At 40.3% G+C, this 14,794-nt stretch overlaps 1 protein-coding gene across 4 annotated transcripts in view; it reads right to left on the reverse strand.

Moving 5' to 3' along the window:
- Positions 1–14,794, reverse strand: part of MBD5 (methyl-CpG binding domain protein 5) — a 106,456-nt gene that overhangs the window by 17,881 nt on the left and 73,781 nt on the right. For 2 of the 4 annotated variants that reach the window (XM_083578510.1, XM_083578511.1), the window contains 2 exons: positions 12,363–14,507; positions 1,101–1,427 (listed from right to left, as the gene is read on the reverse strand). In XM_083578510.1, coding sequence (XP_083434636.1) covers positions 1,101–1,427; positions 12,363–14,507 — 2,472 coding nt within the window. Of the gene's footprint in view, positions 1–395; positions 1,428–12,362; positions 14,508–14,794 lie in introns of all 4 variants that reach the window. The other 2 variants (XM_083578508.1, XM_083578509.1) reach the window with 1 other exon arrangement.

Below are 14,794 nucleotides of genomic sequence, written 5' to 3' on the forward strand. Positions count from 1 at the left end.
CAGATGGACATGGAAGCTTATCTATTGCACAGCTACTCATACTAACCCTGTGATGCCTTGAATATATATCTATATCTTTATCTATTAAAAAAATGCTGCATCCCAAAGATGCATCTACGAGATTTGAAAAAAGTAAAAGCCATTCCAATTGGTTGGTTGAATTTTGATGGCATCATACTTTCTAAATAATAGGGTTTTAAAAATGCTGTTTAAAAATGTCTGTCAATTATATTTGCAGTCTTTCACTGGAATGGTTAAGCAAGTTAACATAGCATAAACGTTTTTGGGAAAAAGTGCAATGAAATGGAGTTTTGAAAAAAAGGTTGAAAAAAGAAGTTCCCACCCACCACCATTTTTTTTTCCTTTTTTAAAATCTGTGAAAATATTTAACTTACCAAGTAGACCTGTCCCCAGTAGAGGGTTAAGTAGCTGTGGCACCACAGAGTTACTGTTGAGTTTAGCTGAACCAGATGTACTCCCAGCATTATTAGATATGCTCAGCAATGTTTCTGCCATTGACACCACTGCTGTCCCACCAAGTGTTGAGACAGACAGTGCTGCCACTGCTGATGATGTAGTGGCTGTGGTAGTGGTAGCCTGGGAGGAGGTTGCTATGGAAACCTCTGGATGATTAGCAGGGTTGCCCGATGTAGAGTTCAGAACACCACCCAGCAGCTGGGGATTCAAGGGCATTAATCCTGAGGCCCCAGTGACAGCTGGAAGGAGCAGGGGGTTTGAAGTAGTGTCTGTGCCTGAAAAGCTTGGGAAAGGGTTTCCCAGGGAACTGGTTAACAGGGTATCAGCTCTGTTGGTATCTGACTGACTGCTAAGCAAGTGATCTGGTGGTGGGGCTGTCATCTGTGTTACTGAGGGTACAGGATTGTGTTGCTGTTGCTGTAACAGATCTGAGATGGACAGATTGAAAGGTGCTAAGGGGAACATGGCAGCTGTTTGGGCTTGGTTCTGTAGAAGAGCTGCTAGCAGCTGGAAATGAACAGGTTGCAGCACCTGCCCATCCACATCACCGGAGAGCAAAGCTAAAGCAGCATTTACATTTGGGTTGAGAATACCTAAAGGATTGAGGGTGACCTCAGACTTGCCTTCTCCTGCTGAAGGCTGCAGTATATTTAATAGATTCTGGTTTAGGAGGTGCTGCTGATTCACTGGCAAAGAGATAGGTAGTGAACTAAAGAGGTTTGGATTCAAAGAGTGCGGAAGGTTGTTGTTTGAAGTGCTGTTCTGTGGAAAATGCAGAGCATGTTCATGACCAACAAAAGGAAAGTCATTCCCAAGGGGGAGCTGGCTATGTAGTGGGTTTCCAGCTGCAGTTGTGACGATGACACCATCTTGAAGAACGGATGTTGTCTTGGTGATGGCAGGTTGACTGGTGCCAGCTATAGCTGTGGATGATGGTGGTCCTGTCCTTCCTGCAAATGAGAAAGAAAGAAAAAAGTATCACACATTGAAAGATAAATGGCATAATGAATAACTGGTCATAAATATCAGGTGGAGTTTGCAACACTCAGACAAGGAAGAGTTATTAATATATCTCCTGCCTTATTTACAGTGACTCACAAAACAGATAATTAAAAAACCAGCAAAAGTACTAAATCATGTTACAAGTATTCAAAGCAGTATTAAACTACCTGAAAACAAGAAGTGTGTGGAAACAGAAAGCTGGCTTTTCTTCAGATTTTATTTGTTACATTGAATGAATGCTGCACAATGCAATTTAATACTTATGTTATTGTCAAACGCTTTCAGAACACTTTAGGTAGTATGTCAACTGAATACATAAATAAAAACAAGTGCTTCCATATTTTTTAAAAGTCACCAGGGTGATGCACTGTAGAACATATTCTGCAACTTCAAGTCTACTGCTGAGATAGCCTTGGGCCATCTCCTAGCATAAACAAGACTACCGCAGGGCTACTCTCTGTCCTTCAAAAGAGAAACCACTGCATAGGGCATCCTGGACCATTTTAAAGGAAGCTCATATTCAAGCCACCTGGGTATTTTAAATACAAAACAGAACTTGTAATTAATTATTTCAAGCACTATAATGGGAAATATATGAGAAAGATTATATAAGAAATATTTTGCATTAATACATTACTTAAAAACTCAGCCTCAACAAGACCATTTATTTATTTGTGGTTTTGTGGGGTTTTTTGTTGTTGTTTTTGTTCTTGGGCAAATACCAAGTGCAGTGTCAGAGTATGAGGTAGGCTTAAATTCTAATAATAAGATTGTAGAAAGTTACGGAAGACAGATTAGCAATCAGAACAAACAAATTCCATTCTCAAGACTGCCACCATGTGGCTTTACATATCAAAAACATAATGGGAAATATACAGATAAAATATGCATGTATGCAAAAGCACGGCTCTTGAGAATGTGAGAAGAAAAAGACTAGGCACAATAGAAGCTAAATCTAAAGCTCACTGACAGAGCATTCTGAAAGTCCGACTATTTACATATTGCTGTAAGTTCTGCACAGTACAGAAAATATTATAAACCTTTGTCACATTTATATCCTATCCTTCCTCCAATAAGATCAAGGCAGGGTAAATGGGCTTTTACCCGTTTTATTTCCACAGAAACTGAGGGTGGCGAGACTGAGAAGTAATCACTTGGTCAAGACTGTCAAGCAAGCCTCATAGCTACCACATTTAAACTCAGCTGTAAAGCTCTTCACACTTTATGCAAAAATTGCAAAAACGCCTTAGGTCTTATTCACAGAATGTTGTTTGCAGACACATATGCATTATATAGGCACTGCTTTCATTTCTGTGTGAAACATACTTCCATACTTTGTTTTTCAATACAAACATACTTCCATACTTTGTTTTTCAATATTTTTGTATTTTGATTAATAAAACCAGGATTCTGAAAAGAAAAGTTCTTCTAGTTCTCTCAATCCAATAAAGCAATGCAAGTGGCATGTAAAATATTATGAGACTATTCATGTTATTATTGGACTCCTGCAAAGCACATTTGTGGGCCTACTTTGGAAGAGAATCTGGAAAAGGGTTGGGTAGTTTGATCTCGGAAAGCAAACATGCACATACATCCATAGGATCTACAATACTTGTACGCATACCATGGTGGTAAGGCAGAAAATGTTTTGCCATCATGGAAGTTTAGTCTAGGCTCCATGGTGATTTAAGCCCTGCAGTTAAGCAGCCAGAAGAAGCTTGGCCAAGTCAGTCAATGAACAGTCAATGCCTCCAAAGAGGAAGGTGTAGTCTCATCCAGTCTTAAGGTGGCTCTGGCTGAAGAAACCCTCTCTGGATTTCACTGCACGTTTTAGACCAAACAGTCTAAAATGTTCAATCTCTGGGCAAAGTAGTTTTGTGTGCATGGTGGTGACTAATTTTCCTGGGTCCTTGGATGAAATGGATTATTCATACCCATTTAAATCTGCCCCAGGCTCCGTTCTGACACAGACATGGTGTTAGGCACCCTGGTAGGTAGGAGAAATACATATTGTTGGATTTCTGAATGTGTTTCAATCACATCAGTCATGGTATCTGTCAGGGAACTGACATCGGAGCCCAGAGTGGAGGTAGGGCTCTCCGATGATGCAGGAGAAGGAACCAGCAGGGATAGGGAGAACACTTCCATTGGGGAAGGAAATCGGCGTGACACCAGGAAAGAAGGGGAGGAGGGAAGGTCTTCGGAGAGAGGGCTCCAAGACCCTTCCACAGGGTCCAGCGGGGAGAGCCCAGGACCTCCGCTGGCCACGCCCACTCTGCACAGGAGACTTCCGCGCAGGGAGGCTAGGAGGAGACTTGGCGTCAAACAGCTTTTATGTTGGAAGAAGTTTAGGGAACGCCCACTGACGGATTCTGCCAGTGACTGAGACAGTCACCTTGTAAGGGCTGTCAATCAGAGAAAGGTTTAGCTACCCCAACAGCTGGGAGCAGTTTGGAATTTACGCACAAGCAACCCCAATTCCCATTACAGTATCCTTTTTGGTCATCCCTAAACCTGATAATGGAATTATGGTTCCTAACCTATCCTAACCCAGCTAGCCCATTATGCTTGCACAACAGGACTTCACCCTGTGCCCAGTCCAAATCTTTTCCATAGGATTGGGGAAGCCCCTAGAAAAGATGTGCGGGAGAAGCTGCTCTATTGTGGAAGCAGATATCCTTCCACTGAAGGAACATTAAGGCATAGGTGTTACTTTGCAGCAGTTGTTCTATTTTCACAGCCAAAAAACTCTTCAGTGATTAGCACTGCATTTTGGCGACTAGGAACTCTTCTTCCCAGTGAAACCAGGGAACTAAAGTTCCTTGAGAGGGCCTGGGGATTTCTGATACAATATTTAAGAAATCCTCAAAAAACTCAAGTCCACAAGAGACTTTTGGATAGACAGGCCTAAAGGTATAAAAGTATGAGTTTAATGCACATTTGTAGTGCAGTATTGATAGGAACCAAGTCTCCTGAGCAGAATATCTGACAACTGCTCTGACAAGATATACCAGAATTGCAAAAACAATTGCCTTTTGATGAAAGGGAACATGAAACGTTTTTTCTAGGGAACAAAATAGTGTATTCTGTTTCACTTAAGAAGTTTCTACTTGACTGCAATTTCAAGAGTCATTGACTGAACACGATACCAATGTGTAACCAAAAGTTAACTAAAACTACTACAGTTTAATTATATCATTACCCTTGTAAGAAAAGCCAGTATCCTGCACGTGGACATGCTAGATAACAGAACAAGGTCTCAGAGCCAATTGGAGTATGGTCCTGCATATTCAAGAAGTGATAGACTCCCACAATATGCTGTGAAACCTTTCTAAAAAAATTGATGGAGTACAGGGGTTGTGCATCCATGCTATTCGCAAGAGGGCTGACAGTAGAGAGCAATGCAGACACAACCCTCAGCTTGGGAGATATGCTGGGAAAAGAAAAGGGAAAAAGGAAGTTGCCTGGTACTTGCTACCCCTCATTCCAGGGCCTAAAACAAAGGAAGAATTAGCATTGCAAGACCTTGAAGCTGAATCCCTACCCCATCCAAATCCATTATATGGTGAGGTATAATACTCCTTAACAGCTTCAGTTTAGTTAACCCGTCCCAGGCTGTGTTAAGGGCCAACAGCTGGCCCATCACTAGAATGCAAACGTAAAATGCGCTGGGTGGTTTCTTGTGATACTTGCATGAGTCAACTCTGCCAAGAGTTCTTGGAGCGCTTCACTAGAGTGGGAGTTTGGTGGGATGGGATCAGAACAATACTCTGAGTTCTGTGTTGTTGTTTTTAAGTTTCAGTAGAGCAAAATTATTTCTCTGTCTTCTCTGGGGCAGCAAACAGATTTATGAGGAAGCCTTTCTGTATTGAGGAAGTTATCAAGTCGATCACTTGGCCCAAAGAGAATGACTTCTAAATATCCAGACTACTGTCCCTCTTCCCTTAGTGAGACTCCAATGCCAGGGGATTCCCCTCCCCCACAAAAAAATGCAGGAACTCATGGGGGGGGGGAGAAATAAACTCCTCCAGGAAGAGCTATATCTTTAAGATATGTTTGGCTGTGCAGGTTATTGCAAATTAGAGTCGTGCACCAGATTCAGTTCTGAACTGATCCGCACCCTGATCCAGATTGGGTCGAGGAAGTCTCCAATCACTACAGTTGGTTGTGTCTTCCTGGATTGATTTGTACTGATCTGTAGTGCTTTTACTCTGCCAAACCTTTATTAGGAATTACAAATATAGGCCATCATAAAACATCCATATGTAAAATTTTAAAATATATACAAAAACAGCCATGTAAAATATGTAATAACGAGGATTTTCATTGGAGTTTCTTCCTGCTAAATAGTGCCATTCATTATTTGTAGTGCAAAACAGTCCCTCAGAAATCCAGGCAGACCATCTCTAAACTGTTGCAATGATTACATCACCATATAACAAAAACGCCAGGATAGGGAGAGGAGAGCTGCAATCTTACCCCACCCAGCACTCCCCAATCAAAATTCTTGGGAGGAGGCAGAGTGAAGTCTTAGAATGACTTCTAAGATCTGTCTTCTGAGTTTTGTTTCCTTCACAGCACCCTATTCGGACTTACACTTTTTCCTATCCTTTCCCAATTAATCCTAGTCCCATCCTTTTTTAAAACAGAAAGTCTGTTGCCTTGTGTTTTAATATGCCTTCCCCTTCCCCCAAAACTGGTTCTAGCTCTTACATAAGTTATATTTATAGAATGCTAGGTTTTCTGTGTCTGTCTTTATCAATACATTGTATTGTGTATGTGTGTGTTGTGAGTACATTGTACACAGTCCAGTACGCTGCACACTACCTGTGTACAAGCAAGAGACAAACAATGCAATATTATATACATCAGTAAAATCTATTTTTAAAAAAACTTTCTTGAAAAAGCGAACTTAAAACGTGCCTAGCATTAAAACCCTTTTGAGCTGTTTGCCAGTAGTTTGGCAGGGTTAAGCCTCCTTGTAGTGGCTAGCATGTCTGCATATTTTATTGCTTTATGTGAAACTAGCAAACAAACAATAAAGTTATGGCCATTTTGGTTCCCAGTTCAAGTATATGGTATTTCTGAAGATTTGTTTCCTCCCCCTTGACTTCAGTCCAGAGCTTATTGGGTCCAAATCTGGTCTGCTCTGGATTTACAAGAAGAATTATTATTATTATTAAAGATTGTGAAATATTTGAAAAACTCATGTGTGCAAAGAAGCTCATTAGCAGGTTTAATGTAAAACAAGCAGCTAAATATATTATTAAGAAAAACTAAAGAATAACTTAAAGATGGAGTAATGTGGAAAATGCAGTATGAAAATTAAAAAGGAACCACAAAAAGGGGGGACGGAAGTCAAATATATGTGTATTAGAAATGTATGTGATTTGTGTTTTTGTAATTTGTATGTCTGTAAATTTTTGAAAGACTGAAAAAAATGTATATATATAAAATACAAATCAGCCGCACAATTTGGATAGAGCGGTCCATGCACAGCTCTATTGTGAATAATTGTTTGAAAATAAAGGATGGGTGAAATATTTGGCAAAAGGTTGTTTTTGACAGGCAATGTGAAAAGGATGTACTATATGGAATAAATTCATAATAAAAACCTCATTCAAGAAACTCAAGCTCCTTTCATATACAAATATTCTATATTCATGTGACAGACATTAACTATATGCTTGATTTCTCAAGTTTTCCTATTTTTAAAAAAGTTGAGAAGCTACGAGACATTAATAAATGCTACCTAAAGTTCTGAGGTGTTTAATTTTATTTCAACATATTAAAGAGCAAGATAAAAATAAGTAGCCTAGTTGTACTCAAATAAATATTTATGAGTTATTGCCAATTAAATACCCATCATATTTCTATATGCCACAATAAATTAAAAAGTGAATGCTGATGCAGGAATATAGGACTGGGTTCTTTGCAAAACTTAATGTCATTACAATATAAAAGCTAAAATTACATTTTAAAAGCATTTCTACAAAGTTGAAAATGTTTACCTTATGGTCTGTAAATATTGGCCAAGAGCAATTTCTAACAACACGTCAGAATCCTGCAATCATGTCTGTTTTGATTTATTTCACTGTGCTGGGTTGAGCTTCTTTTGGGGGGGAGGGGGCAAAGTTGTTGAGTCCCCCCCCTTTTTTCCAGCAAAATCGCCAAAAAAATAAACATTTCTGATATGGGCTGCCATACATCCAGGTTTTCACAGACATTCTGGCTGCTTTTCAAAAATACTGCCTGGACGTCATTTTCGATGGACGAATCCCAGCAATGTCCGGGAAATTCCAGGCGTATAGCAGCCCTAGAAAAGCTATCTTCTCTTGGTAGGCTGTCTCAACAAGGATGAGGTGCTAGGACATCTGCTTTACATGCAGAATGTCCCAGGTTCAGTTCCAAGCATGAGCACATAGGGCTGGGAATGTCCCTGGTCTGAAACTCTGGAGAACTGCTGCCATTCTGTGTAGACAATTCTATGCTAGATGGACCCAGAAAGATACAGTTCTGTGGAAGGCAGACTCTGTGTTCCTAACCACATCATCATCATCATCTCTCTCTCTCTCTCTCTCTCTCTCTCTCTCTCTCTCTCTCTCTCACACACACACACACACACACACACACACACTATAAAAGACCTTTCTTTTCGAGTCAGCATAGCTTAGATTACTATAAATTCCATGTAGTTAACATTTAAAAACATGTTTTATGTCACTGTTCAGTTTTCAAGTGTCACCTTCACACAAGGTACTGTGTGACACTACAGTCTCTTCTCCGCTACTGGTCAGCACCCTGTCCTTACCTTTCAGCAAAGGTTATCCCGCTCAAAATGCATCAAGAAGATGCTGCTTTTTTGCTTTTAAATTCTTGGTAAAGTACCAACTTACAATTTAACATTATGAGGGCTTTTGATTACTAATAGTTGTTGTTTTAAATTTTTTTTTGCTTTTCTCAACTCCCATATGACAAATTGCCACCTTATTTATGTGTCACCTGTCAAGAGTCAGATATGATGGTTCCCTGGCATCACCAGAATTCACCAATACTTTTTGCTAACTCTCCCTATCTCCAGCCAGAAATCCACAAAACATTTGCCTACAGGGCTTAGTCAAGAAGTGGTGCAGTAACGGTCTTCTCGCACCCGATTCTCCTCCTTTTTGTTTTAGGTTTAGTTTCCTCTTGCCATTAACCTTTTACGGCTTAAATGCTTGCATTTCCTAGTCAAAAAAAGGAAGAAGTTTGACACCGCTTTATTGCGCTCCCCCAAACTGAAGTGTTCTTCCTAATATGACAGCTAGGTAGCTTTCTTTAATTCTTTTTAAAGATTATGGATGTACCTCTGTACCTCTTCAAGGGCAACTATGGGCTGCTTCTCATTCTTTCTGCAATGGGCTCTCAGTGTGCATGGTGAGAAGAGTGCAAATATTTTAACTCTTCTCGTATGCTTACAATGTAAGTGGTGCTACAGCTATGCCCATCCATAAATTTGCAAAATTTTCTCTTCAAGGAGGCTGGTGTCTTCATTACATACCTTTAGGCGCCAGGCAAAAATGTTCCTTGTCAACTGGGCCTTTGGCTGATTAAAATCCTATACCCTTTGAGGGAGGCGAGTTTATAGGTTTATGGGTTTTTTGTTCTTGTTTTTATTATGTATTTTGTGTTTTTATCTTGCATTTTTATATTGTAAAGCGCCTCAAGATCTACAGAGGAAGGGCAGTATGCAAACTGAATTAATAGTAATTAACAAATTGTGCTCATATATTCCTTATCAGATGTTACACTGGTGAGGATGCAGAATCATTCAGGCATCACCCACGAGCAAGGAAGAACCTGTTGGGCAATTGTAAGGCAATCAGGTGATAGTTTAACTTTTCTATCTAATGATATGAACCAGATTATGTCAGTAGCATCACAATTATAGACAGTTCTTCCTGTCTGCATTTCACTGTAATAGAGTGTTTCACTCTGGTTTCTTCCAGTGCCAGACAGATATGACTGCTGCATCCTGTGCACTTATGTCATCTTTCACTTCTGTTGGTATTATAGGTTTTCATAGAATACCAGTTGTGTATCTCTGCTGATGGCTCTTTTGATCCAGTGGAAACTTCAGTTAGCAAAATGGGGTGAGGCAATTTTGCTGCACCACTTTCCTCCGCGGTCCCCCCCCCTCCATAAATCTGCTCACGTGGAATGGGGGCCTTGTGTGGTAGGTAGCTTGGGGGACTGCAGGAGCAAGGGGCAATTCACAAAATTCACCTGTTCTTTTCAGCTTAATGAAGCCTGCTGGATCAAAGAGCCTTCTATCAGTGGAGAGCATCACTGGATTTTTATTTTTTTAATAACTGTAGTTAGGCAATTTATACAAACCACTGCATACCCAACAATAAGGGGCCTCTAGAAGTAATAAGCCAGTGCCCAGAATCTGGCACAGAAGAGAACACATCTTTAGGTGATGATGATTTGAAGGTCTTTGACACAGAGCTGATTCATAAATTCCTTTGATGTGTGCAGCCAGCTGTACCTCTGGCAGAATGCTGTCTTCAGTTCTCCTTTATAGATCAGTTGTATTTATAATATAAACAATAGGGTTTTATAAGTCAGAAGCCCCGCCTCCCCATGAAATTAGCTTCATCTCATGATCAAAAACAAAAGGTATCGCAGAAGTGAATGAACATCATTTAGTACCACACTTTATTTTAGGTGATTCTAGTTCTTAGATGTGTGTATATAAGGTTTCTTCAGACTACAGTTTCTGGATCCTTCAGCAAAACCCTTCCAGACTCTGAAATTCATATGGCTGATATTAAAGCTTTTGTAGTTTTTCATAATCATGGAATTTTGTGAATCAATAGTAACAAGCCTATGGGTAACATGCCTCTAGAAACTAGTGCCTGCGGAGAGTACATAATTTAGGGTCCAATGCAACCCGCTCCTGATCTACAAACTAGCCAGCACAATGTTATCAAATTGCACTTCAATGCTTCAGTATTAAACACAACTACTATTTATATAACTTGGTTTTAGCTTTCCAGATTTGTCTCCTTAAGCAAGCATATGACAGGCCAAAAGCAAACAAAATGTGTGTAGAATATATTAGAAAAAGAACTTCCATTTCCTGGCCTGAGCTATTTTATTTTTCAACTACCGATCTGAAAGGGAAAAAATATAGATAAGTATCCTTCCAAAGATTAGTTTAGACACACTTGTCAGAAGCATCTTGCTCAAAAATCCTATTATGAAATCAAAAATAGTATGCAAAGAGGCTAACAAAAAGTGTGCTTATTTGTAGATAAGACACTGTGATGCAACCTGCTGGCTTCGTCAAAAAGAGAAAATACAGAATTTCTCATTATGGGTTGTTATAAATGTGATTTCTAGAGCTTTGTTTGGGCATTAGTTAAGTTTCCAGAATTTTTAAAGCCATAGACAAAAATAAAATAAAATGATTTACACTCCCCAAATAAATTATTCGAATAGGCTTATCAAACCTAAACTTTAATAACAATTTAAATTCATCACATTCATTGATCTGAACCAGTTCTACCAGTGCAGAAGTTCTAATAGGTCTAGATACAGGTGCCTAGATAATAGGTCTAGATACAGGTGCCTATTCCAATCCACAATAAAAGACTCAACTTAGCACACAAAACTGTTTGGTGTATTTAAGAAGCTTGCATTGAATAAAATCCGGCATTTAAAATAAGGCTGCTACATGCTAAACATAGCTGATATTTTTTGATGGTTGGCAAATGGGAAACAAGAAGTGTGGACCTGTAACCAAACACTGTGGTGTAACCCTAATGGCTATGTTCTACCTCCACTTTTAGAGGTAGTGTGACTCTGAATATCAGCAGCTGAGAATCATAGCTTGTGTGCTTCTCATTGCCATCTGGTTGGCCACTCTGAAAAGAGGATGCTGGGCTGGGCTAGATGATTCAGCACGTTCTTCTTAATCCCAACACTCATTACTTACTCTAGAACACACACTGCAGTGCGGTTTCGGGGTCTGGAGAAGGGTGGTGAGTGCGGAATGAAAAAAAGTACACTTTTTCATAATTTCCCTCCAAATTATCTCCATAATCCTTTTTTTAAGGGACACAGATCTCTTCCCCTCTCTGATCCTTCTCCCCTTCCTCAGGCTACTAAAACTGCTATGGATTGGATCAGGCAAATTCTATTCAAGTGATGTAGGAGGCCTCTGAGCATGTTCAGTCTATCAGGCATCGTCTCATCTCTCCTCTCCTTCTAACCAATATTTTTCTGCACACCTAGTTCCAAACCTGGACTCATGGTTCAGCTCTTCCAAATCATGAGCTGCAAACCACAGGACAAACCTTACATTATGGCTTATGGTTTGCCTCCTCTGTGGGAGCCCATCTATTTTGCTTTGGCTTAGAGTTAGATGCAAAGTGGGCCGTTGTGTTAGCCAATTATCTTAACATCCTTGACCCTTCTGAACCATCTATCTATCACTATAAAATACATAACTATACGAGAAAAACCAGCCGTATCTAGCAATGTCCAAAGACTTTTAAAAGAAAACAGTATCTATAACCAAGCTATAAGATGCTGTTCTTGCTTTCATTGTTTTTAATATTTAACACTGTGCTGTTTTTAACACTTGATTGGGAGCCGCCCAGAGTGGCTGGGGAAACTCAGCCAGATGGGCGGGGTATAAATAAGAAATTATTATTATATTATTATTATTGGGGAAAAGGTTGGTAGAAGCATGAATAAGTAAATAAATAAATTGCATCTCAAAATAGAAACTTTCCATTTCTTTCTCTTGAAGGCGCCCAATGAAATATATACGTAAAAAGGCACTGAAACGATCATTCAAATTTTTTAGATACCAGCTTTTAAAGGAAACATACCTGCTTCAGGACTTGTTCGACTGCAACTGCTCACAATGCTGTTTGGTATCACTTGATTGGAGGGTGCTTGGATTCGTGGCTGAGTTGGATTCAGATGTAGTGAGTTTCCTAAAGTCATTCCAGGTTGACTGAGCACCCCACAATTTCCACTAGCTTGCATCTGATTTATTAAGCCTGCAAGATGGTTGTTTGGGCCAGGACTAGTACCATGCCCAAAGTTAGTGTTTGAATTCTGGCAGTGCATACTTTCTCCTCTTAAAGGTAAATCTTGTGCCAGTGAATTATGAATAGTGCCAGAGTTCATATTAGTGTCTGTAAAATGCAGCTGGTTAGCAGAGCAAGGCAAAACAGTATTTGAGCTCCCACAACCAGAAGTACTATTGCTGCTCATATGAGAACTTTGACAGCTCATGGATTGAAGTAACTGGGACATAGACGTAATGGGAAATGAACCTTGATTCTGTTTTCTTATCAAGTCAGGCCCAGATTTAGGAACTCCAGAACTATCCAACTGAGACTGCCTAAGCAAACTCAACACGGTAGTGTTTGGTGGTTTTCTTTTCCTCAAAGGGTCTTTTTGTTGAGACATAAGCTTATCTCGTAGTGCTGCTCGACCACTTTGCCCTTCACTTGATGGTAGAAGCATGTTAGCAGTAGGAGGAAACATGGTGTTTAAAGTGCTATGTCCATCATTGTTGCCACCACTGGCAACAGTTCCAGAATTGCTACTGCTGTTGCTATTGTTACCAGCAAGTTTATTTTGATTTGCTAGCTGTGCTTTGGCTGCTGCTGAGAGTAAACTACTAGCTGGAAAGGAGGCAGCATTGTGCTGGTTCAAGATCTGATTTAAAGGCATTCCCAGCAAGCCAGGCTGACTTTTCATGGGCCCACTTCCAGCAGATGCAGATGGAAAAACTGCATTGTTTGGAGGATTCAATACATTACTCATTCCAGCAATCAATGGGTTAGGGATATCCTTATACTGATGGAGTCCATCAGTCTTTGTAGAAGGACTTGATGGCATGGATGGCCTAGGAGACCCTATTGTTGACCTTGGTGATCGAGGAGGAACTTTAATATTACTACAAGATGACTGTGGTCCTACTGGAGGCATCATGAAATTTCCATGATCAGATGATGTGGAAGATGAGCGTGATCTTTGGGGCGAAGCCTCAATCCTTCCAATTCCAGATCCCATCATATGAACCGGTGATGTTACTGGGGAGGGTGAGAGGGAGGTTGAAGCAGCATGCTGAACTCTTTGCACATGACTCCCATGGTTTGTGTGACCAGGCTTTACAGTTGGCAAAGGGAGATTACTTGGCAGAGGGACAACGGCTGGAGGCATGCTTACATTCATCACAGGTACCTGAGAGTGAACATTTGAGTGATAAGTACTTGGATTAATGATAACTGGATTCTGATTCACCGGTTTGCTAGGAATGGGGTCAAGAATGCCAAGCGGATCCTTCTCCGAAGTTAATGGCTTTTTCTGAAGAGCACAGGAAGGTGGTGGTGGTGGAGGAGGTGGAGGAGGGCCTTGAGGTGGTTTGTGGTGAAACATTGCTCGTGGCATTTCCATACTAGCTGAAAAATTACACATGGGTTTTTTCATTACTGGACTTTTTGTGGTCAGGGTTGGGGAAAGAGGTATATTAGTCCTTCCAGCCATTGCACAAGATGACTGCACAGGAGAACCATGTAGCATTACTGAAGGTGGGGACAGAGGAGTTCTGTTCATGTGAACAGGACTAGAGTTGGGTGCTCCATGAAAACTGGAATTATTCCTCGTGAAAATATCTGGACTTCCAAGAGGGTCTGTCCTTGGAGAGATGGAACCATCTCCATATATTTGTGATCCTGATGAAGCTGGACTAGGCATTCCTCCATGGCCGCCACGATATGGAGATTTCTGTCCATGTTCATTACTGCCCAATCTCTGCCTGGGATAGACAGAATGAAGTTCTTGTTGTTGGTTTGCAGTCATCTCTTGCACATATAGCCTTCCCATGGCATTTGAGGACCCCATCATCAATTTGAAAGGAGTTTTACATTCTGGCATCACAGAATTGGTAATTACTTCATGTGATTTATTCCTCATTGATCTTGGAGTTGCTGCTCGTGAAGGTACTATTGGAGTTGCACCTAAATAAAAAACATGAGAGGAGAGTTACTATTGTGGAATGAAATGAAATATAACAAAAGAGAATAATTCCCCCTCTCTGGACAGAACTGCATCCAAGTACATTAAACACAAAATTCTGTAATGTGCCATGGTCTTGCACCAGGGATTCTGGTAGGAAACCTATGCCATTTATTCCTATGCCAGTCTTCACTAACCTAGTGCTTTCCAGACATTTTGGACTACAACTCTCATCAGTCCCAGCCAGCACTGTTTCTGTTCAATAATAATTTAGGGCAATATACTTGTA

Source organism: Podarcis filfolensis, assembly GCF_964270895.1.
Source record: "Podarcis filfolensis genome assembly, chromosome: 1".
In the NCBI taxonomy this organism is placed as follows: domain Eukaryota; kingdom Metazoa; phylum Chordata; class Lepidosauria; order Squamata; family Lacertidae; genus Podarcis; species Podarcis filfolensis.